Below are 26,267 nucleotides of genomic sequence, written 5' to 3' on the forward strand. Positions count from 1 at the left end.
TAGAGACATTATATTACAGACCCCGTGTCTAGTGTACTCTCAACTAAGGTCAAAGGTGAGATACAGCATGGAATTGGCCCTTCCGGCCCTTCGAGCCACACTGCCCAGGAACTCCCGATTTAATCCCAGCCTAATCATGGGACAATTTACAATTAACCTTCCAACGTCTTTTGACTGTGGGAGGAAACCGGAGCACCCGGAGGAAACCCACGCGGTCATGGGGAGAACGTACTAACTCTTTACAGACAACACACACACAAAATGCTGGAGGAACTCAGCAGGCCAGGCAGCATCCGTTGATATTTCAGGCCGAGACCCTTCATCAGGACACACTTCTTCGCGGCCCGAAACATCGACTGTTCATTCATTTCCACAGATGCTGCCTGACCTGCTGAGTTCCTCCAGCATTTTGTGTGTGTTGCCTTGGGGTTCCAGTATCTGCAGATTTTCCTGTGTTTGTGGTCCTTACAAGCAGCGGCAGGAATTGAATCCATATCGCTGGTGCTGTAAAGCATTGTGCTAACTGTGCCACCACAAAGATGTTCTAAGTAAATTTATTGTCAAAGTACATATATGTCACCATATACATTCATTTTCTTGCAGACATTCTGAGTAGAACAGAGGAATACAACAGAATCAATGAAAAACTACATACAAAGACTGACAAACAACCAATGTGCAAATATAGATAGATAGATAATGAGAACACGAGTTGTAAAGTCCTTGAAAGTGAGTCTGCCGGTCGTGGAATCAGTTCAGAGTTGCGGTGAGTGAAGTTATCCACACTGGTCAGGAGCCTGATGGTTGAAGGTTAATACCTGTTTCATGTATGCTCTTATCCTTTGAATAATTTCAGCTGAAAATGCTGAAGTAGCACTTTTAGATGATCTTTACTTAACACCTAAACTCATGTGTTACAGATGAAGCTGGTTTATATCTGTGATAATACACTGCATCTGTGTAGTTAATGTCAAACTCATGCAGGTTTCTCTGCGCCTTTTGCTTTCTCGTGATTATGCTTCGGTGCATTTTATTGAAAATGCTAACAAACTTCAAGCTAAGCTTATAAAAAATGGAGTGCCAACGAAAACTGAGTTCCCTGTACAGTCCAACAAAATAGATACAAATGCATTTAGTTGTGATTTAAGCCACATTTATTGCAGAAGAAATTAAAGCAACATTCTGCTGGTTATTCTCTGCTCAGGTTACATTAGATTAAGATAGATCAGATTAGTTTTATCTGTCACATATACATCGAAACATACAGTGAAATGTGTTGTTTGCCTCAAAGACCATGACCGTGCGAGGATGTGCTGGGGGCAGCTCGCAAGTGTCGCCGTGCTTCAGCCCTAGTACAGCATACACACGAATTACTGACCCTCACCCGTATGTTCCTTTAGAACGATGGGGGAAACCAACATAATCATGGGGAGAATGTAGAAACTCCTTACGGATTACGCAGGGAATTGAACCCTGATGTGAATGGTGCTGTAGAGTGTTACAGAAATCACTGGCACTTTCGGTCATTACAGTGATCTCTACACTACCTTGCTGCACCATCTTGCCCACATGCTACAGGGACTTCATCTTTATTTAAGGAGAGCTAGCTTTTCTGCTCATGATGGAGGCAATGACATCCTCTGTTGTAACATTCAATAATCCTGATTTGACGAGCATTTATAGATAAATCAGTCTGATAAAAAGCAATATGTTGCCATAATTTGTTCAATCGGGTAGATTTAAATTATATAACTAATATTAATGGATATTTTAAGTTGTACAGTACTTCTTAGGTGGCAAGGTGGAGACGTCTCTCCCCAGGGAGGTGTAAGGCCCTCGTTCCCCCAGCTAGCCTGCCGGTCACTCTTGGGCAAGGTGTAGCACCTGCTTAGCCCCCAGATCAGAGTCACATGAAGCCGTGGGAGCAGGTGGTGGGTGGTCGTATGAGCAGCTGGTGGATATCACAAATCCTGGACACCAGGCAGACAATCTCTGAAGAGTATTGATAATGGCTGAGGTCACCCAACTTCTAAAGACACTGCCCAGAAGATGGCAATGGCAAACCACTTCTGTCGAAAAATTTGCCAAGAACAATCATGATCGCCCACATCATAAGACACGGCACATAATGAACGAACGAACAGTACTTCTGCTGCAAAAAAAACAAATTTCATGATATATGTAACAGATAATAAACCTGATTCTGATTCTGAATCTGACCGCAAGGCTTGTCCCATCCAAAGTAAAACTGTATTACTGCACTGGTTCAGAAAGACTTTTCAAGGTTTGTTCACTTTGCCAGAGCAACAGCTATTGATGGGTGCATTTTTAAAGATTTTCATAGCAAGATACATTTACAATGCAATAATATTGTTAAGGGTTTTTGAAAGCATTTCCAGTTATTTTAAATCTGATTACTCAGAGATGAAGAATTCAGATCCAAATTCAAATTGAATATTTGACGATGGGGAGGGAGGGGCGGCAGGTTAGTGTAGAGGTTAGCGTAACACTGTTACAGTACTAGTGATCTAGGTTCAATTCCACTGCTGCCTATAAGGAGTTTGTATATTCTCCCTATGACCATGAGGGTTTCCTCCGGGTGCTTTGGTTTCCTCCCAAAGTCCAAAGATAGTCATAGTCATAGTCATACTTTATTAATCCTGGGGGAAATTGGTTTTCGTTACAGTTGCTCCATAAATAATAAATAGTAATAGAACCATAAATAGTTAAATAGTAATATGTAAATTATGCCAGGAAATAAGTCCAAGACCAGCCTATTGGCTCAGGGTGTCTGACCCTCCAAGGGAGGAGTTGTAAAGTTTGATGGCCACAGGCAGGAATGACTTCCTATGACACTCTGTGTTGCATCTCGGTGGAATGAGTCTGTGGCTGAATGTACTCCTGTGCCCACGCAGTACATTATGTAGTGGATGGGAGACATTGACCAAGATGGCATGCAACTTGGACAGCATCCTCTTTTCAGACACCACCATGAGAGAGTCCAGTTCCATCCCCACAACATCACTGGCCTTACGAATGAGTTTGTTGATTCTGTTGGTGTCTGCTACCCTCAGCCTGCTGCCCCAGCACACAACAGCAAACATGATAGCACTGGCCACCACAGACTCGTAGAACATCCTCAGCATCGTCTGGCAGATGTTAAAGGACCTCAGTCTCCTCAGGAAATAGAGACAGCTCTGACCCTTCTTGTAGACAGCCTCAGTGTTCTTTGACCAGTCCAGTTTATTGTCAATTCGTATCCCCAGATATTTGTAATCCTCCACCATGTCCACACTGACCCCCTGGATGGAAACAGGGGTCACCGGTACCTTAGCTCTCCTCAGGTCTACTACCAGCTCCTTAGTCTTTTTCGCATTAAGCTGCAGATAATTCTGCTTACACCATGTGACAAAGTTTCCTACCCGTTAGTTGGTTCATTGATCACATGGGTGTAATTAGTCAGCTCAGGTTCATTGGCCCAGAAGGCCTGTTACTGCACTGTATCACTAAATAACATAAATAAAATAAGCTCTATTAACAAAACTAAGTTGGTAGTCATTCATAAATAAAGTTAGAGTATGCCTTTTTGAATAAAAAGTGACAATTACTTCCTATCAAACTGCAAGACTGCTACAACCTGGTTTTCACCGGGAAGCAGGGCTGGTAGGCCCCAGGCCCAACTCAGCTTTTCGGCTTGACGGGACAGCTCTATGCTGCACAAATGGGATCTCCCTGTCAGGAAAATCAAGGGGAGGCAGACTCTGTGTGTACTTCGACAAAGGCTGGTAGTGATACATGGACTTTTCTGTATGGGCAGTCGCTGTCCTCTGGCAATTGAACATTTTGTAGTTCAACACCGGCCAGTTGCCTAATTAGGGAGTTTACTGCTGTGTTTATCAGTGCCATCTACCTCCCTTCCACCCCACTCCCACCCCCGTGAGTGCAAATGCCTAGAATGCACTGGGTGCCCTATACAGTATTAACAGCTCTCTACAAAACAAGTATCCAGACGGTCTCAGAATAATTGCAGGAGACTTCAGTCTGCTGTTTGTTGTGGTCTTTATGCTTTTTGTGTCTTTTATGGCATATGGTAACAATCACTCTGTTCTCCTTTCCATATGTGTACCGTAGAAATGACAATAACCTGTCTTGAATCTTGAAGCTTGTGCTGAAAAAAATTACGATTGTGAAAGAATTAAGTTTGGCGGAAACTTGAAATCTAACCTCACCATGGAATTTCAAGCTCATTCAGGAATTGGAATCTGAATTAGAATCAGAATCGGGTTTAATATCACTGGCATATGTCATAAGCACTGCCTCGCCACTTCTTTCCTCTTTTTGCACTATTTAACATTATATATAGGTGTAATTTTCAGGTTTTTATTATTCTGTACAGCTGCCACAAAACAACAAGTTTCACAACATATGCCGATATTAAACCTGATTCTAATTCTGAACTCTGTTGTTTGTGGCAGCAGTACAGTACAACACATAATAATAAAAAATCCTATAAATATATATAAAATTAATTAAGTAGTGCAAAATGAGAGCAAAAAAAAATAGCGAGATAGTGTTCATGGGTTCATCGTCCACAAAGAAATCTGATGGTGGAGAGTAAGGAGATGTTCCTGAAACATTGAGTGTGTGTCTTCAGGCTCCTGTACGTCCTTGATGATGGTAACCATGAGAAGAGGACATGTCCTGGGAGTTGAGGGCCCTTAATGATGGATGCCGTCTTTTTGAGGCACCACCAGTTGAAGCTGTCCTCGGTGCTGGGGAGCCTAGTGCCCATGATGGAGCTGGCAGAGTTAACAACCTTCTGCAGCTCTTTCCAGTCTCGTGCAGTCGCCCCTCCAAAGCAGTGGCTGCGTTCAGCTGTTTTAATTCTCATCATCCATCTCCTTCTGCTCCTCAGTGATTGTGGGAAATGTCTGTCAAGCTGCATTCCTCAAAACCTTAAAGCACTCTCCATCATCAGCCTTTGGCATGATGAGTGACCTTTTTCTCATGGATGTTGGCACCTTGCATGGCATTTCTCATGGGAAGACAGGAGTGAAGTGCCGCTTACATTTCTCCCTTGGGCTCTCAACGGCAAGGCATCATTTTGTATGAGTATCACTGTACAGGCAGAAACCATTTGTGAGCAATGCCATCTTCTGTTTCAGCTGCGTCTGGCCGAGGCTCTGTTTCAGGCAGACATTTCTCTGTGTCCTGGTAGGAACAGATGGTGGATGTGTATTTGAAACACTTTTATCAAAATGCAGCCTGATCTCCCCTTCTCTCTCTCTCAGTCACTGATCAGTGCATGGTTGGCTTGTAGTGGAGTTTACAACATAGAACTTAGAACATTGAACACTACAGCACGGTACAGGCCCTTCGGCCCACAATGTTGTATTAATCTTTTAACCTCTTACAGTACATAGCCCTCCATTTTGCTATCATCCATGTATCTATCTAAAGTTTCTTAATGCCCCTAATGATTCTGCCTCCACCACCACCCCTGTCAGGGTGTTCTACACACCTTTCATTCTCTTTAGCCACTTACCAGACTATGAAACAATTCAGCAGCCCCAAAACCATCCTTGCTCTTTGTGGTTAAATTATCTTTCTGTGAGGGTGTCCTGTTGCCATGAGGCCTTCGCTGGTCAGAGTCAATCATGGATGTTGCATCCCAGTTGACTAGATACAGAAGACAGGCCAGGTCAATATGGAGAGCTGATGTCCATGTAACAGGCTTCCCCTCTCCACACAGCTGATGAACTCAAAGGAACGGCAGAGGCTGATATAGTTTGGCACCAGCAGTGTGGCAGAAGTTACCTGCCAGCGTTGAACTCAACGTAGGACTGCCTTAGGGACTTCAGCTCTGGATTACTGTATTCCTTGGGGTTTACTCCCGAAGCCTTTCCCATGAGTGAGTGTAGCCACGAGGCAGTGGAGGTTAGAGATCAGAGTTTTCCTTCTCCTAGATGAGCTGACATGATTGACAAGCCCATCTGCCCAAAGTGACCACTAACCCACCGTTGCCCCTTCTCCTGTCAGTAGAAACAGTTCTGCAGGGCTTAAAAGCTAAGCCACGTGTGAAAGCCAGGAGTTGGACTTGACTGTTAGAGGCTATTTGAGACCCAAGCCAGTTGGAACATTTAATAGGTAGTGGGAGTTTGTCCCCATGACCAACCCCAGCTATCACAACATTAAGGAATCTGTTGACATGTACACCATTTGCCATGGAGTCCCTACCCCTGTTATTTTCTGAATTTTCTCACTGATTTCCTTTCATCTCTGGCCCCTCTTACTTCGCAGCAAAATATTATTTTTGCTGTTGAAGTTTCTTGCTTCTGCTCATAGTTATAGTCGTAGTCATACTTTATTGATCCCGGGGGAAATTGGTTTTCGTTACAGTTGCACCATAAATAATAAATAGTAAAACCATAAATAGTTAAATAGTAATATGTAAATTATGCCAGGAAATATGTCCAGGACCAGCCTATTGGCTCAGGGTGTCTGACCCTCCAAGGGAGGAGTTGTAAAGTTTGATGGCCACAGGCATGAATGACTTCCTATGACGCTCTGTGTTGCATCTCGGTGGAATGAGTCTGTGGCTGAATGTACTCCCGTGCCCACCCAGTACATTATGTAGTGGATGGGAGACATTGACCAAGATGGCATGCAACTTGGACAGCATCCTCTTTTCAGACACCACTGTCAGAGAGTCCAGTTCCATCCCCACAACATCACTGGCCTTATGAATGAGTTTGTTGATTCTGTTGGTATCTGCTACCCTCAGCCTGCTTCCCCAGCACACAACAGCAAAACATGATAGCACTGGCCACTACAGACTTGTAGAGCATCCTCAGCATCGTCTGGCAGATGTTAAAGGACCTCAGTCTCCTCAGGAAATAGAGACAGCTCTGACCCTTCTTGTAGACAGCCTCAGTGTTCTTTGACCAGTCCAGTTTATTGTCAATTTGTATCCCCGGGTATTTGTCATCCTCCACCATGTCCACACTGTGCCCTTGGATGGAAACAGGGGTCACCGGTACCTTAGCTCTCCTCAGGTCTACCACCAGCTCCTTAGTCTTTTTCACATTAAGCTGCAGATAATTCTGCTCACACCATGTGACAAAGTTTCCTACTGTAGCCTGTACACAGCCTCATCTCCCTTGCTGATGCATTCAACTATGGCAGAGTCATCCGAAAACTTCTGAAGATGACAAGACTCTGTGCAGTAGTTGAAGCCCGAGGTGTAAATGGTGAAGGGAAAGGGAGACAAGACAGTCCCCTGTGGAGCCCCAGTACTGCTGATCACTCTGTCGGACACACGGTGTTGCAAGCACACGTACTGTGGTCTGCCAGTCAGGTAATCAAGAATCCATGATACCAGGAAAGCATCCACCTGCATCGCTGTCAGCTTCTCCCCCAGCAGAGCAGGGCGGACGGTGTTGAACGCACTGGAGAAGTCAAAAGACATGACCCTCACAGTGTTCGCTGGCTTGTCTAGGTGGGCATGGACACGGTTCAGCAGGTAGACGGTGGCATCCTCAACTCCTAGTCGGGGCTGGTAGGCAAACTGGAGGGGATCTACGTGTGACCTGAGTGAACATAGAACATCTAATATTGCAGCACAGTGTAGGTTGTTCAGCCCACAATGTTGTGCTAACCTTTTAACCTCATCCAAAATTAAATTAACCCTTCCCTCCTACATAACCCTTCATTTTTCTGTCATCCAGGTGCCTCTCTAAGAGTTTCTTAAGTCTCTAGAAACATAGAAACCATACAGCACAATACAGGCCCTTCAGCCCACAAAGCTGTGCCAAACATGTCCCTACCTGAGAAACTACCCAGAGTTACCAATAGCCCTCTATTGTTCTGAGCTCCATATACCTGTCCAGGAGTCTCTTAAAAGACCCTATCATATCCACCTCCACCACCCTTGCCGGCAGCCCATTCCACACACTCACCACACTCTGAGTAAAAAAAACTTAGCCCGACATCTCCTCTGTACCTACTCCCCAGCACCTTAAACCTGTGTCTTCTTGTGGCAACCATTTCAGCCCTGGGAAATAGCCTCTGACTATCCACACGATGAATGCCTCTCATCATCTTATACACCTCTATCAGGTCACCTCTCATCCTCCGTCACTCCAAGGAGAAAAGGCCGAGTTCACTCAATCTGTTTTCATAAGGCATGCTCCCCAATCCAGGCAACATCCCGGTAAATCTCCTCTGCACCCTTTCTATGGTTTCCACATCTCACCCTTTCTATGGTTTCCACATCCTTCCTGTAGTGAGGCGACCAGAACTGAGCGCAGTCTTCCCAGTCAGGTCTGACCAGGGTCCTATATAGCTGCAACATTACCCCTTGGACACAAAGATCCAGCTGTTCCCCAACACTATTTGTGGCAAAGTACAGTGCAATACATAAAAAATTACTGCTAAGTTACAATAAGAATGAAAATAAGTAGTGTACAAAAGAGGAATAAGACCATAAAATATAGGAGCAGAATTTGGCCACTCAGCCCAACATTCTATCTTGGCTGATTTATTAACCCTCTCAACCCCATCTCCTGCCTTCTCCCTGTAGCCGTTGATGCCTGACTAATCAAGAACCCATCAGTCTCAGCTGTAAATATACTCAATGATTTGTCCTCCACAGCTATCTGTGGTATTGAATTCCACAGATTCACCACCCTCTGGCTAAAGAAATTCCTCCTCATCTCTGTTCTAAATGGATGTCCTTCCATTCTAAAGCTGTATGCTCTGGTCCTAGACTCTCGCACGGCATGAAACATTCTGTCCGCGTCTGCTCTATCGAGGCCTTTCCATATTCAAGAGACTACCCCCATTCCAGGGAGTACAAGCCCAGAACCATCAAACACACCTCTTATGTTAATCCTTTCATTATTGGTAGTGAGATAGTGTTCGTGGGTTCATGAACCATTCAGAAACATGATGGTAGAGAAGGAAGAAGCTGTTCCTAAAACTTTGAGTATGGGCCTTCAGGCTCCTTTACCATCTCCTTGATGGTAGCAATGGGAAGAGTCATAGAAGTTTACAGCATAGAAACAGGCCATTCAGACCATCTAGTCCATGCTGAACTATTAATCTGCCTAATCCCATCAACCTGCAACCATACCCCTGTATAGCTTTCCATATGACCATAGCCCTCCATAGCCCTCCCGTCGCTGTACCTATCCAAACTTCTCTTAAATGTTGAAATCAAACTCACAGCCACCACTTGCGCCGGCAACTCGTTCCACGCACTCACCACCCTCTGAGTGAAAAAGTTTCCGTTCATGTTTCCCTGAAATATTTCACCTTTCACCCTTAACCTATGACCTTCGGTTGTAGCCTCACCCAAACTCAGTGGGAAATGCCTGTTTGCATGTACCCTAGCTATACCCCTGATAATTTTGTGCACCTCTATCAAATCTCCCCTCAATCTTCTACGTTCTAGGGAATAAGTCCTAACCTATTCAACCTTTCCCGAAAACTGAGGTTCTCAAGAGCTGGCAACGTCCTTATAAATGTTTTCTGTACCCTTTCAATCTTATTTACATCTTTCTTGTAAGTAGGTCACCAAAACTACACGTATTACTCCAAATTAAGTCTCACCAATGTCTTATACAACTCCAAGAGGGCGTTTCCTGGATGGCGATGATCCTTAATGATAGATGGCACATTCCTGAGGCATTGCCTTTTGAAGATGTCCTCGACGGTGGGGTGACTCATGCCTGTGATGGAGCTGGCTGAGTCTACAGCCCTCGCCTGCCTCTTGTGATCCTGTGCACTGGCACCCCGACAAGGTTCAGAGGTTCATTTCATTATCGAAGTATGTATAAGACCATAAGACATAGGAGCAGAATTTGGCCATTCAACCCATTGAGTCCACTTTGCCATTTTATCATGGCTGATCCCAGATCCCATTCAACCCCATACACCTGCCCTCTCACCATATCCCTTGATGCCCCGACCAATCAGGAATCTATCAACATCCGCTTTAAGTATACCCATGGACCTGGCCTCCACTGCTGTCTGTGGCAGAACATTCCACAGATTCACCACTCTTTAGCTAAAAAATTCCTACTTACTTCTGTTCAAATGTATGCAGAATACAACTCTGAGATTTGTCTTCTCCAGATAGCCAGAAAACTATAGAAGTAGTTGAAAGAAAGGCATCAACCTCCCACACAGCACAAAAAGATAAAGAAACAGAAACTCACAAGCCCCAAACTCCCCCCCAACCCCTCCCTCACACAAAAACTAACAAATCACCCAAACCCCCTGCCCACCAATCGGTAAGAAGAAAGAATGGGCAAGAACATGACAAAACATAGAACTGAAAGAGGCCAATATGAACAAGAGTCCAATCCATAAATCTCAGAATTTCAATAACATCTTTGAGAGCACCAGGACCCAGTGGCCTCTCTGAGGGAAGTGACTCAGACCAGTGACCCCACTGAGAGAAGCAACTCGAACCAGCCACCCCTCCAAGGTCAGCAACGTGACCCAGCGACCTCTCTGAGGGCAGCGACACAAACCAGCAGCCCCTCCAAGGGCAGCGACCCACACCAGCAGCCCCTCTGAGAGGAGCAACACAAACCAGGCTGTGATGCAAACAGGCAGAATGCTCCCCATGGTTTATCTGTAGAAATTGATGTACTTAAATGAAAACCTATCATAATTTAGACCGTAAGACCAGAAAACATAGGAGCAGAATTGGGCCATTTGGCCCATCAGGTCTCCCCCCCCCATTTCACCATGGCTGATCCATTTCCCCCTTAACCCCATTCTCCTGCCTTCTGTCCTAGACTCTCCCACCAAAGGAAACATCCTCCCCCCACCCATGCTGTCCAGGGAGCGGAGGTGATGGGAATGCACCAGAATCACAAAATTCCATTTAACTAAGTAAATATCAGTTCAGTTTTTGTCAGCTAAAGTGCAAACTTTGTGACAACCCTTCACGTTCCTCTTCATTTAGTTTTTGTTTCACATGAGCTGTTCCAAGTGTTTCTGCTGCTGAGGATCAGAAGTACTTCCATAACTTCATGGCGGCACGATAGCGTAACGGTTCGCATAGCGCTATTACAGCACCAGCAACTGGGTTCAATTCCGCTGCTATGAGGAGTCTGTACGTTCTCCCCATGACCACTTGGGTTTCCTCCAGGTGCTCCGGTTTCCTCATGCTTTCCAAAGACATACGGGTTAGTAAGTTAATTGGTCACGTGGGTGTAATTGGGCAGGGTGGGCTCGTTGGGTTGGAAGGGCCTGGTACCTTGCTGTATATCTAAATAATTTTCTTAAAATAATTAGGCGCATCCCACATTTCAGAGCACCTTCATCAGAGCTTTTGCTGGGAATATACAATAGAAATTAAGATGGTGCTTAGTAGCAGTTAGTGTAACAGTTTACAGTGCCTGCGACCCACCTCATATCCTGCCGCTGTCTGTGAGGAGACTGTACCTTCTCCCCATCTCCGCTTGGGTTTCCCCCAGCTGCTCCAGTCCCCTCCCACTTTCCAAAGGAGTATGAGTTAGGCTCAGTAAGTTTTTGGCATGCTTTGCTGGAGTCAGAAGCATGGCAACACCTGCAGGCTGCCCCCAGCATTTCCGTAGACTGTGCTGGTCATTGTGAAAGATTTGTGAAATCTGTGCTGGATTTGTGAAAGGAAAATCATGTCTGATGAATCTCATAGAATTTTTTGAGGATGTAACTAGTAGTGTGGATAGGGGAGAACCAGTGGATGTGGTATATTTGGATTTTCAAAAGGCTTTTGGCAAGGTCCCACACAGGAGATTAGTGTGCAAACGTAAAGCACACGGTATTGGGGGTATGGTATTGATGTGGATAGAGAATTGGTTAGCAGACAGGAAGCAAAGAGTGGGAATAAACGGGACCTTTTCAGAATGGCAGGCAGTGACTAGTGGGGTACCGCAAGGCTCAGTGCTGGGACCCCAGTTGTTTACAATATAAATGACTTAGACGAGGGAATTAAATGCAGCACCTCCAAGTTTGCGAATGACACGAAGCTGGGCGGCAGTGTTAGCTGTGAGGAGGATGCGAGGAGGATGCTAAGAGGAAGCAGGGAGACTTGGATAAGTTAGGTGAGTGGGCAAATTCATGGCAGATGCAATTTAATGTGGATAAATGTGAGGTTATCCACTTTGGTGGCAAGAACAGGAAAACAGATTATTATCTGAGTGGTGGCCGATTAGGAAAAGGGGAGGTGCAACGAGACCTGGGTGTCATTATACACCAGTCATTGAAAGTGGGCATGCAGGTATAGCAGGCGGTGAAAAAGGCGAATGGTATGCTGGCATTTATAGCAAGAGGATTCGAATACAGGAGCAGGGAGGTACTACTGCAGTTGTACAAGGCCTTGGTAAGACCACACCTAGAGTATTGTGTGCAGTTTTGGTCCCCTAATCTGAGGAAAAACATTCTTGTCATAGAGGGAGTACAAAGAAGGTTCACCAGATTGATTCCTGGGATGGCAGGACTTTCATATGATGACAGACTGGATCGGCTAGGCTTATACTCTCTGGAATTTAGAAGATTGAGGGGGGATCTTATTGAAACGTATAAAATTCTAAAGGGATTGGACAGGCTAGATGTAGGAAGATTATTCCCGAAGTTGGGGAAGTCCAGAACGTGGGGTCACAGTTTGAGGATAAAGGGGAAGCCTTTTAGGACCGAGATGAGGAAAAACTTCTTCACACAGAGAGTGGTGAATCTGTGGAATTCTCTGCCACAGGAAACAGTTGAGGCCAGTTCATTGGCTATATTTAAGAGGGAGTTAGATATGGCCCTTGTGGCTAAAGGGATCAGGGGGTATGGAAGGAAGGCAGGTACAGGGTTCTGAGTTGGATGATCAGCCATGATCATACTGAATGGTGGTGCAGGCTCGAAGGGCCGAATGGCCTACTCCTGCACCTATTTTCTATGTTTCTATGTTGATGCAAATCATAGATGTCAGAATCGGCTTTAATATCACCGGCATATGTTGTGAAATTTGTTGACTTTGTGGGCAGTACAACGCAATACATGATCATAGAGAAAAAACTGTGAGTTGCAATAAGTATATGTATAATAGTTAAATTAAATAAGTAGTGCAAAAATAGAAATAAAAAAGTCATGAGGAGGTGTTCATGGGTTCAATATCCATTCAGAAATCAGGTGGCAGAGGGGAAGAAGCTGTTTCTGAATCATTGAGTGTGTGTCTACAGGCTTCTGTCCCTCCTCTTGATGGTAGCAATGAGAACAAGGCATGACCTGGGTGACTTGGGTCCTTAATAATGGACGCCGCCTTTTTGAGGCATCGCTCCTTTCAGATGTCCTGGATACTACGGAGGCTAGTGCCCGTGATGACTAAGTTTACAACTCTTTGCGGTTTACTCCGATCCTGTGCAGCAGCCCACCGCCCATACCAGAAGCTGTACTTTTTCATCAGACTCCTGGTTTATGAGTTGGAAAGCTCTTCTGTTTTGTCAATCTGTGTTCTTTGTCTTTGTGAGGGCCTGGTGTGTCTTCCATGTTTTTTCCTCATTTCACAATGCCAAGATACATTAGAATCCACAACTTGAGTTATCTGCCAAGTGGTACATGGATTTAACCTTTATAGGAGGCCACCTAGTTCCATATAGATACTAAATGTGTCAACAACAGAGATGAGCTCAAAAACTCATTCAATAGAATATATTGTACTTTGATTTAACCTTGTAAAACTCCACAAATAATATTGTTCAAGTCATGATGTCTCTCCATTATCAACCTTTCACTCAATAAATATTTGATTGTAGATTCAAGAGATTCTGCAGATGCTGGAAATCCAGAGCAACACACACAAAATGCTGGAGGAACTCAGCAGATCAAGCAGCATCTATGAAGGGAAATAAACAGTTGGTATTTCAGGCCAAGACCTTTTATCAGTCAATACCAACCAACAAAATAATAAATAATAAGAAGAATAAAATAATATAAATAACCAATAATTGTCCAGTTCTATACGCTTGTAAAAATGAATCGAAAGTTGCACAAAAAATTCTCAGTAATGGGTGGCAGGGTAGTGTAGTGGTTAGCACAACGCTTTACAGTACAGGTGACCTGGGTTCAATTCCCACCACTGCCTGTAAGGAGTTTGTACGTTCTCCCCATGACTGTGTGGGTTTCCTCCAGGTGCTCGGGTTTCCTCCCACAGTCTAAAGATATGCCGGTAGGTATGTTAATAGATGACTGTAATTTGTCCCTTGATTAGGCGATGATTATATCAGGAGATTGCTGGGCGGAGCAGCTCAAAGGGCCAGAAGGGCTGATTCCACATTGTGTCTCAATAAATAAACAATAAATAACATTCTAAAATCTGAAATACGTATAATCAAACCTGGTTCAGTACATTTGCTGAGTCTCAGGGGTCCCCTAGAGAGATGATTAAGAGCTTCCAAAAGGCTTTAGCCTGATATAAAAATGAGCTGAGCCTTTCAGAACACCAAACTCACTGACTGCTTCCAAAATACACTCATATTTTCCTCTCTGTATAAAGAGTTGTCTGTAAATTTTTAATGTAAAATAATATTAAGCAGAACAAAATTGAAGAGCTTTCCTCTGTGTGTTGAGCTTTTAATAATAATACCGGAATTGTGTTTCATTTCCACTTTTACTCTGAGTCTGTAGAGGTGGATGATAACGATGACAAATATTGAATAGTTTCAATAATTATAAAACGATGCTTCTGTGAGAATGCGGAAATCTGTTGTAAATAATTAACAAGGATTTAAGGCACTTAAGCTTTTCAACAAAGGTGCATAATTGATGTTGCTGCAATTGGATTATGTCCTGCAAGTCAAGGTCTTTCATCAACTATAAACCTTGCTCGGCCTTGGGCCACCAAAGCGGTGCCGTAATTCACAGTCAAAGTGGTCTTCAGATTTTGACAGATCAGGTTACTGGAGTCTCTGAGCCTATGAATTCCTTCTCATGTCAAAGTTGCGCGGTCTAACATGCGACCATCTTTGACAGGGAAACAGAGCTGAAGCTGCTGGCTTTTATACAAGGGTAAATGAGTAGGCATTTCATTTTACACAATAATGTAATGAAAAGAAAAAGAAAGAACAGACATGTCAAATAAATCAGCCCTGATCAGATGTTGGAGCAGGCTCGGTGGCAGTCTCATTATAGCGAGGAGGTGGAAGCTTTAGAGAAGGTACAGAGATTCGCCAGAACGTTGGCTGGATTAGAGACTATGTTTTATGAGGATAGGTTGAGCGAGCTAGGGCTTTTCTCTTTGGAGAGAAGGAAGATGAGAGGAGACTGAATAGAGGTGTACAATATAATGAGAGGCATGGATCGAGTAGATAACCCAGAGACTTTCTCCCAGGGTGGAAATGGATAATACGAGGGGGCGTTACTTTAAAGTTCAGGGAAAAGTATGGGATGGGGTTGTCAGAGGTGGGTTTTTCCCCCACAGAGAGTGGTGGGTGCATGGAACACACTGCCAGAAGTGGTGGTAGAGGCAGCTACATTCAGGACTTTAAGAGACTCTTAGACAGACACAATTATGATGATTATGATTATGAAGACACGTAGTCCTCTTTTATTGTCATTTAGTAATGCATGCATTGAAAACTAATACAATATTTCCTCCGGTGTGATATCACAAAACACAGGACAAACCAAGACTGAAAAAACTGACAAAACCACATAATTATAACATATAGTTACAAACAGTGTAACAATACCATAACTTGATGAAGAAGTCCGTGAGCACAGTAAAGTTCAAAGTCTCTCAAATGTCCCACATCTCACGCAGACGGGAGAAGGAAGAAAAACTCTCCCTGCCATGCCGACCACAATCCGACTCTGAGTCATCGGAAAACTTCGAGCTCTGATCAGCTCTCCGATACCGAGTACTGAGAGCCATCTCTGTCCGAACGATTCGACCTCCTTCTCGGTAGCCAAAAGCAGGCAAGGCCGGGGATTTTGAGGCCTACCCTCCGAAAGATTCCCAACCGTGCAGTTACGACAGCAGCGAACGAGCGTTTCAGAAATTTCTCCAGATGTTCCTCTGTGCTTTCACGTCCATTCTCCATCAAATCAGAATTATCCACGGCCCCTATTTAACAGATATGACATTATTTATGACAGAAAAATTGAAAGCTTTGTGGAAGGGAGGGAGTAGATTGATCTTGTAGGTAAAAGTGTTGGCACAACCTTGTGGGCCAGAGAGCCTGTACTCACTGGAATTCAGAAGAATGAGGGGTAACCTCATTGAAACCTATCAGATGTTGAAAGGCCTTGGTAGAGTGGATGTGGAGAGGATGTTCCCTATGGTGGGGAAGTCCAAGACCAGGGGACACAGCCTCAGAATAGAGGGGTGTCCAATTAGAATGTAGATAAGGAGGAATTTCTTTAGCCAGAGGGTGGTGAATTTGTGGAATTTGTTTCCATTGGCAGCTGTGGAGCCCAAGTCATTGGCTATTATTAAGGTAGAGGTTGATAGATTCTTGATTAGTCAAGGCATGAAGGGATACGGTGAGAAGGCAGGAGATTAGGGCTGAGAGGGAAATGGATCAGACGTGATGAAATGGAGGAGCAGACTCGATGTACCAAATGGCCAAATTACCTAATTCTGCTCCGATATTTTATGGTCTTATGTTCTATATTCAATGTTCCTTCCCAGTATAAACCCTGTACTGAGGCCACAGTAGCATTTAGATGCATAATTCAGAAGATTTGTAGTTCAGGTGGCTGATAATTGGGTTGAGTTGTTCTCCAAACTTGGCAACTTACTTTGTGCATTGTGGTCCGGCCTTTTGCCCTCGTTGCTCATAAGTAGGTTAAATTCCTGAGCAAGGATTTTGTCATACAGCGACAAAATTTCCTCCCCGCAGTTTCAGAAATAATGCCCAGTCAGCTGATTGAAAGATATTTAAAGGCCAGGCATTCGGAGGACACACCACAATCAACAGCGCATTGATGGTGTCTCCTCGTATGGTGACAGAATGTTTGCAAGTAAATTGCCAAGATGGGAGAGCAACTCAGTCCAACCACAAAGATGCATTTACAACTAGCTAGAAAGTGATGATTCTGCTCTTTATTTTCTTAGTTGGCAACTCAAGCAGCAGCCATGGGATCCATAGCCAGCTCTCAGGCCTTCAGCAACGCCCTGTCCAACCTGCAAGGGATGGCCTCCCAACTCGTCACTAACGCACAAGGCCAGGTGAGTCTTAACATTGTGTCAAGCAATTTCACGTGTTCTATTGATGCCGTAAGTTCAACATTGTCTCATACCAGAACAAAAGGGGACAACAAACAAATTCAAAGTCAAGATCAAAGTAAATTTATCATCGAAGTATGTATATGTTACCACTTACTATCCTGAGAGTCATTTTCAAAGTCAAAGTAAATTTATTGTCAAAATGCCTTGAGATATTTTAACATACAGTATATGAAGTACATATTTGAAACATTGATGATGTACTACCTTGAGATTAATTTTTTTTGCAGGTATTTACAGGAAAATAAAGAAATATCAGAGAATTTATGAAAAACTATACATAAGCTAGGGTGGTGGGCTGGAGATACGTCTCTACCAAAGGAGGTATAAGGTGCTCCTTCCCTCTGCTAGCCTGCAAGTCACCCTTGGATGGTGTATGAGCAGCTGGTGCCTATCACAATTCCTGGTAATGCGACCACTGACACCAGGCAAACAATCTCTGAAGAGTATTGATAATGGCTGGGGTCACCCATCTTGTAAAGACACTGCCCAGAAGAAGGCGATGGCAAACCACTTCTGTAGAAAAATTTGCCCAGAACAATCATGGTCATGGTAAGACCATGATCGCCCACGTTATACGACACAATGCATAACGATGATGATAATTGAGATATGCTGTATATGACATACTACCTTGAGATTCGTTTTCTTGCAGGCATTTACAGAAAAATAAAGAAATTCAACAGAATTTATGAGAAACTATCCCCTAAACAAAAACTGACAAACAACCAAGGTGCAAAAGAAGATAAATTGTGCGAATGAAATATTAATATTACTGTACTGAGAATGTTTGTTATAAACTCATAAGTTGTAGGGTCTATGAAAGTGAGTCTGTAGGTTGTGGAATCAGTTCAGTGTTGAGGTGAGTGAAGCTATCCAGGCTGGTTCAGGAGCCTGATGGTTGAGGGGTAATAACTGTTCCTGAACCTGGTGGTGTGGGTCTTGAGGCTCCTGTACCTCCTGCCTGAGGGCATGGCCTGGATGGTGAGGATTCATGATGATGGCTGCTGCTTTGCTCCATGTCAATGTAGTCAGTGGTGGGAGGGGATTCTCTGTGATGGACTGGTTTTTGTAGCCTTTTCTGCTCCTGGGATCACCTCAGCATTCTGGTTTACTGAAATGATTGTTAGATGTCAACGTTGTGATAACTGAAATGGAGGATATGGTGATCCAGGCATAGGCACAGATTTGTTATTGCAAGAATGATCCATTTTGAAAGTACTCATTCACTCATGCTAGCACCAGCGACCTGTCTGTAAGGAGACCGCTGTCTGTAAGGAGTTTGTGAATTCTCCCTATCAACCACGTGGGTTTCTTCCCACATTCCAAAGAATCACGGGTTGGTAGGTTAACTTGTCACTTGGATATAATTGGACGGTGTGGGTTCAGTGGACCAGAAGGGCCTGTTACCATGGTGAATCTCTAAATTAAAAAAATTAAAACACACACACACACATACCCACACATATACATATATTACTAGACAGACGTTGATCCAGGGGATCATGGGTTTGCGCCTCTAATGGACTGTGCCCTCTCCAAGGCACAAGCCTAGGCCAGAAGATTTGAAGAACCAGCTATTGCCCATACATCAGGTTCCCCCTCTCCACAACACCAAGGGAAGGGCAAGCGCCAATACAGCTTGGCACCAGTGTCATCGCAGAGGTTGCCAGGGTGAAGTTATAAACAACATCAAACTGCCTTGGGGACCCGGCTCCAGATTTCTTCCTTGTATGGCTGCAAGGCAGCGGAAGTTTAGAATCAGAGTTTTCCTTCTCCTAGGCGGGCTGCCGTCCGAGGCTGACGAGCCCCACCTGCCCGAAGCAACTGGTTTTGAGGCGCCAGTGGTCCGCCTTTGCCCCCCCTCTTGTCAGTGGAAACAGTTCCACCAGGCCTAGTAGCTAAGCCAAACGTGAAGGCCGAGAGTTGGACTTGGTCAGAGGCTGTTAGAGACGCACCCCATTTGGAGCACTTTATAGGTAGTGGGAGCTATTCCCCACTACCACTCCCGGCTATGACAATCTTAGGAACCATACATATACACACTCACACATACACACATACACACACACACACACACACACACTCACACATGTACACACTCACACAGAGACACACACATACACGTACATATTTACACATACATACATACACACATGCAAACTCACACAGACAAATATGCACACACACATTCACACGCACAAACATACTCTCACACATACTCACATAGACAGATGCATGCATGCGCACGTACACACACTCACACACACATGCAAACGCACACAAACATACACATATACACACACAGAGATTTGCAGATACAAATGTACGCACACATACACAAATATACACACACACACTGTACACACACAGACACGCATGCACACGCATAAACAGAATATCTCAAGAGAAAGCTCATTTAAGCAAAGATATACAGTGAATTGCTGACCTTGTTATTTTTATTGTGCAGGTTCAGAATTGCTCCATCAGTACTCAGAGGGCTGAATGATGAGGCTTGTCACCGTGGACCCTGATCTGATGAATCATTCTATTTCAGGTGCACACAACAGACATTATAGAAAGATTGTCTCAACAACACACAGGTCTCACCAAATCTTGCAGCCTAACCTTTCATGCTTTATTAATTTTTGTTTGGAAATTCCTTCTGCATGTTCTGTTTAAAATGATTCAGCTTCAGAGCTGTGTCTCGGTGTAGAGGGAAATTGTTAAGGACAAAATATTTTGAAGATTTTATGATTATTTTCAGAAGATGACTAGAATCCCTCAATTTAAATCGGTGAGACCAGAAAAAAAGCAGTGGTTAAATGCCAATAAATGATATTCTGAAACAGTGGTTATTTCCCACAGCGGCCTTTAATTCATTTTGGACAGCACATGCAATCACATGCATGAGATAGTTATTTCACTCGGTACAACACTGTTCTCTGCTGCTGACAATACTATTGACTAGCTGATAAAAACACAACTTCTCATACATATTTTCATAATTCCTATTGTGAAGATTTTAATATCAGCAGACTCCAACCTGATAGCATGAACATCAATTTCTCTCATTTCTGGTAATTTTGCAGACCCTCCCCCTCACTTCACAATTCCCCATTCCCTTTTCCCTCTCTCACCTCATCTCCTTGCCTGCCTATCACCTCCCTCTGGTGCTCCTCCCCCTTTTCTTTTTTCCATGGCCTTCTGTCCTCTTCTATCAGGTTCCCCCTTCTCCAGCCCTGTATCTCTTTCACCAATCAACTTCCCAGCTCTTTACTTCACCCTCCCCCTCTCCCTGTTACACCTATCACCAACTATCTTGTGCATCTTCCTCCCCTCCCCCCACCTTCTTTTTCTGACTTCTCCTCTTCCTTTCCAGTCCTAATGAAAGGTCTTGGCCTGAAATGTAGACTGTACTCTTATTGTGTGCAGTTCTAGTCACCTAACTATAGTAAGGATATCAGTAAGATTGAAAGAGTGCAGAGAAGATTTACTAGGATGTTACCTGGTCTTCAGGAGTTGAGTTACAGGGAAAGATTGAACAGGTTAGGACTTTATTCCTTGGAGCGTAGAAGAATGAGGGGAGATTTGATAGAGGTTTACAAAATTATGAGGGGATAGACAGAGTAAATGTGAGTAGGCTCATTCCACTTAGATTAGGAGAGATAAATATGAGAGGTCGTGGCTTTAGAGTGAAAGGGGAAGGGTTTAGGGGGAACATTAGAGGGAACTTCTTCACTCAGAGAGTGGTGGGAGTGTGAAACGGGCTGCTATCTGACGTGGTAAATGCGGGTTCACTCTTAGGTTTTAAGAATAAATTGGATCGGTACATGGATAGGAGAGGTCTGGAGGGTCATGGACTGGGTGCAGGTCAATGGGCCTAGCGGAATAAAGTTTTGGCACAGACTAGAAGGGCAGAATGGCCTGTTTTCTGTGCTGTAGTGTTCTATGGTTCTATGCTGCCTGGCCTGCTGAGTTCCTCCAGAATTTTGTGTGTGTTGCTTAATATCAGCAGGACTAGGGTTTTCAGAAACGGAAACAGCTTTTCTCCAAATACTTGACGAGAGAAGTCAGATATTGCACTGTAGTTCCAAGTGCTGGCAGATTTGACTCAAAAGGCCAAATGGTCTAAATCTCCTCTCTGTCTTACTCAGAATCAGGTTTGTTACCATTGCCGTGTATCATGAAATGTGTTGTTTTGCAGCAGCAGTATGGTGCAATACAAACAAGGAAATAAGTAATACAAAAATAGAGCAAGTAGTGAGATCACGTTCGTGAAATCCGCTGACAGAGGGGAAGAAGCTGTTCCTAAAACGGTCAGTGTGTGTCTTCAGGATGCTGCACCTTCTCCCTGATGAGGGCAGGTCCTGGATGGTGAGGGTCTTTAGTGGTGGATGCCGACTTGCTGAGGCGTCACCTTTTGAAGATGTCCTTGATGCTGGGGAGGCTGGTGCCCATGATGGAGCTGGCTGAGTTTACAACTCTCTCCAGCTTTTTCCGATCCTGTGCAGTGGCCCCTCTGTACCGATGGTGATGCAACCAGTCAGAAAGCTCTCCGCAGTACCTCTGTGCAAATTCACTGGAGTCTTTGGTGACGTACAAAATCTCCTCAAGCTCCTAATGAAATATAGCCACCGGAGAACCTTCTTTGTAATTGCATCCATATGTTGGGCCTTTAGAGGTTGGTCTTTAGAGATAGTGACAGCCAGGAACTTGAGGGTGCCCATCCTTTCCACTGCTGACCCCTCATGTGTTCTCCTGACTTCCTGAGGACGGGTTGCCAGAACAGGGGCAAATCACATGGAGTTTTTGGCATGGGGACAGATGTCAGCACACCTAGTCTATGCCACCACATTGCTCCATGCACCCATTTTGTTCTCTCATCCTACCCTTTCCTTTTCCTTTCTCCTTCTTGTCTATATCTTGCACTTCCTTGAAAAGACTTTGGCCTTCTCTGTAACAAAACTATATGCACGCTTGGGGTGAAGTCACTTTTTCTATACCTTCATTGGATTATTACTGGATTTCACATTTATCATCCCTAGTTTTGGATGTTCAAATAGAAACTCTTTCTCTTCCTTTACCCACTTCAAAGTTCAAAGAAAATGTATTAACAAAGTATGTACAGTCCGGTGCAAAGGTTTCAGGCACAATTTTAGACTCAGGTGCCTAAGACTTTTGCACTGTACTGTATCTGTCAATATGAAGCAGAGAGCCAGTTTGTAAATCTGGCGGGAGCAAAGGCTGTTGGGATTTGTGAGGGTGGAGTGCCGTGGGAGGGGTGTGGGACAGATGGCAGAGAAGGAGTGCCAGGAGCAGAAGGTGGCACGGGCACAGAGATACCAGCCCTGAGACACCAGGCAAGATCATTTGATTCCAAACAATTGGTGTATTGATCATTACAGAATGTCTCTCCAGTGCTTCCTGCTCCCTCCCCTCTCCCTTCCCCTTTTCCCAACCATGATTCCCCTCTCCCTGCCCCCTTCCCACTCTCAGTCCACAATAGGGATCAGAATCAGATTTATTATCACTCACATACGTCATGAAATTTGCTTTTTTTGCAGCAGCAGGAGCAGTACAGTGTAATACATAAAATTACTACAGTACTGTGCCAAATTCACAGGTACCCTAGCTATATAGCTACATGTGCCTAAAACCTTTACACAGTACTATATCACTGACACACGATATATAAAATAATATTGGCACAAATTAATTTTCTTTAAGATTAGATTATGAGGACACGCAGTCCTCTTTTATTGTCATTTAGTAATGCATGCATTAAGAAATGATACAATATTCCTCCGGTGTGATATCACAGAAACACAGGACACACCAAGACTGAAAAACTAACAAAAACCACATAATTATAACATATAGTTACAACAGTGTAACAATACCATAACTTGATGAAGAACAGGCCATGGCACAGTAAAAAAGTTCAAAGTCTCTCAAAAGTCCCACATCTCACGCAGACGGGAGAAGGAAGAAAACTCTCCCTGCCATGCCCGACCACAGTCCGACTCTGAGTCGTCCAAAAAACTTCGAGCTCCGATCAGCCCTCCGACGCTGAGTACCGAGCGCCATCTCTGTTGAACGCTTCGACCTCAGCCTTGGTCGCCAGCAGCAGGCAAAGCCGGGGATTTTGGGGCCTTCCCTCTGGAGATTCTCAATCACGCAGTAGCAGCGGCAGCGAACCGGGCATTTCAGAAATCTCTCCAGATGCTCCTCTGTGCCTTCTCACGTCTGTCTCCATCAAATCAGAATTGTGCACCGCATCCTACTTACAAATAAGATATCATTTCACTGGAGTGCTGAATAATAAAATATATTCTAGAGGATTGACATTTAGCATCAGGTGCATTTACAACACAAGTTAAAAAGTAAACTGTATAATGCTACTGTGAGAGACCCAGGCGGTGGCAGGGAGCTCAGGAGTTTTGGGGGTAAAGCTGTTTCCCACCTGAAGAGTCCTTGTCCTAATGCAGATTTCCTGATGGTGGGGGGTAAAGGGGATTGCTGGACAGATGAGAGGGATCACTGAGAATTCTAAAAGGCCCTGCTCATGCAGTGTTCCTGGTAAATCTCTCTAAAGGGTGGAAGAGAATCAGAATCCGGTTTAATATCACCGGCATGTGTCGTGAAATTTGTCAACTTTTGGGCAGCAAAACAGTGCAATACATAATAATAGAGAAAAAAATCTGTGAATTACAAGTATATATATATTAAGTAGTTAAATATGTAGTGCAAAAATAGAAACAAAAAGTAGTGAGTTAGTCTTCATGGGTTCAATGTCCATTCAAAAATCTGATGGCAGAGGGGAAGAAGCTGTTCTTAAATCGTTGAGTTTGTGTCTTCAGGCTTCTGTACCTCCTCCCTGACGGTAGCAATGAGAAAAGAACATGTCCTGGGTGATGGGGTGATGGGAGAGACCCTGGTAACCCCCTCAGCAATCCTCGTTATTTTTTGTAGGGTCTTGTGGCCAGATGCCTTGCAATTCGCATTCCAGACGCTGCTGCAGATGGTCGGGGCACTCTCGATAGTGTTCCTGTAAAAGTTGTTTAGAGTGGTGGGGGTTGGGGGCCTAAAAACAAATGAGTAATGCAGCTGTTATGTGCAGCAGAGCAAAATAATCCAATTGTCAAACTGCTTTCGATTAAACGAGTTTTACTACATTTGTAATCAATGGAAAAGGAATCATATAAAATGGATTACCAGTTCATAATGGGTGTTTCCATCGATGACCAAGGTACCCAGAGGCAAAATCATAGCCACATGAGTTAAATCAGCAATAAATGCATCTTGTTACAGGTCAGTCAATAAGTCACTCATTTGTAACATAATTCATCAAATTTATTCACTGAGGCCCCCTCACTTTTAATTGTTTATAATACAATAAAACTACTTATTAAAATCAGTCTGATTATTGTACCAAGTTAGCATAAAAACTTATTACAGTAGCGTAATGGTTAGTGTAACACTTTACTAACAAGAGATCAGGGTTCGATTCCCAGCGCTGTCTATAAAGAGTTTATACGTTCTCTTTGTGATTGTGAGGGTTTCCTCCCACAGTCTGCAGGCGTACGGGTTAGCTCTAGTCAGTTGTGGGCATGCTATGTTGATGCCAGAAGCATAGTGACGCCTGTGGGCCGCCCAGCACGATTCCAAATGCACAAAGGAGAACAATCTATGCCTACAAACAAATTACTAAATCTGAGAACATCTGTTGGAGAGTCTTTGAAAGTGAGTCTGTAGGTTGTGGAATGCAAACAATGTAGTTATGAACGTTCTCACCCCAAAACTACGACTGCTTATTCCCCTCCATAAATGCTGCCCGACCTGCTGAGTTCCTCCAGCATTTTATGTGTGTTTCAGGTTATATACGACAAATAAAGCTAATCTTCCTTCCTTTTTTTCTTTTTTAAAAGCCAGTCTAGAAATTATTCTGTTATTTAATTTTGTTAGAATTGCTTGCTTACCCAAATCAACTAGAAACGCCTTAAAAGAATTCAGTTGTCCATCTTGTCATCATGCTTTGGAACAAAGATTAAATCTGCAGTTTCAACAGGGCATTGAAAAAGAAACCTGGATCAGAAAGTACGGTTGTATGGAGAGATTCAAAGAGTAAATGTGTCACTTCTCATTGTAGAAGTAAATGGCACAGCGGAGAACTCCAAATCCCTCTCTACTCCCCACCGAGAATGTTCTTCTCCACACTCCTGGCACATTAGTGTGGCACACTTGGCATTCAACACAAGAAATGGACTTGCAGCATCTAACTGAGGACTGGGATGAGATTTAAAATCAGGTTTATTATCAGAGTTCAAACTAAATTTATTATCAGAGTACGTATACTGTATGTCACCATATACCACCTTGAGATTTATTTTTTGCGGGTGTTTACAGAAGAATACTTACTGTAAAAGAATTCCCTCCTCAACTCTATTCTAAAAGAACGTCCCTCTATTTCAAGGTTGTGCCCTCTGGTCTGAGACTCCCCCGCTACAGGAAGCATTCTCTCCACATCCACTCTATCTAGTCCTTTCAATATTTGACAGTTTCCTTTGAGATTCCCCCCTCATTCTTCATCACTCCTCATACATTAAGCCTTTCATTCCCAAAATCATTCTTGTGAACTTCCCCTGGACCTTCTCCAATGCCAGCACGTCTTTTCTTAGATAAGTAGCCAAAACTGCTCACAATGCTGCAATCCCTTTTAAAGCCTCAGCATCAATCCTTGCTTTTACATTCTAGTCTTGAATGAGGAGCCCAGTGGTTGAAGGGTGGTAACTGTTCCTGACCTTGGTGTGTGGGATCTAACACTCCTGTACCTCTTTCCCGATGGCAGCAGCAGGAAGAGAACGTGACCTGGATGGTGGAGATTTTAGATGATGGATGCTGCTTGAAATGTAATGTGAATTTTGTTTTGTGGCAGCAGTACACAGCAATACGTAAAATATAAGAGAAATTTACAGTAAGTGTATATGAAAAAATA

At 43.9% G+C, this 26,267-nt stretch overlaps 1 protein-coding gene across 1 annotated transcript in view; it reads left to right on the forward strand.

Moving 5' to 3' along the window:
* Positions 1-26,267, forward strand: part of pou6f2 (POU class 6 homeobox 2) — a 688,493-nt gene that overhangs the window by 585,782 nt on the left and 76,444 nt on the right. The window contains exon 6 of the mRNA XM_072239558.1: positions 17,099-17,212. Coding sequence (XP_072095659.1) covers positions 17,099-17,212 — 114 coding nt within the window. The remainder of the gene's footprint in view (positions 1-17,098; positions 17,213-26,267) is intronic.

Source organism: Mobula birostris, chromosome 1, assembly GCF_030028105.1.
Source record: "Mobula birostris isolate sMobBir1 chromosome 1, sMobBir1.hap1, whole genome shotgun sequence".
Taxonomy (NCBI): Eukaryota; Metazoa; Chordata; class Chondrichthyes; order Myliobatiformes; family Myliobatidae; genus Mobula; species Mobula birostris.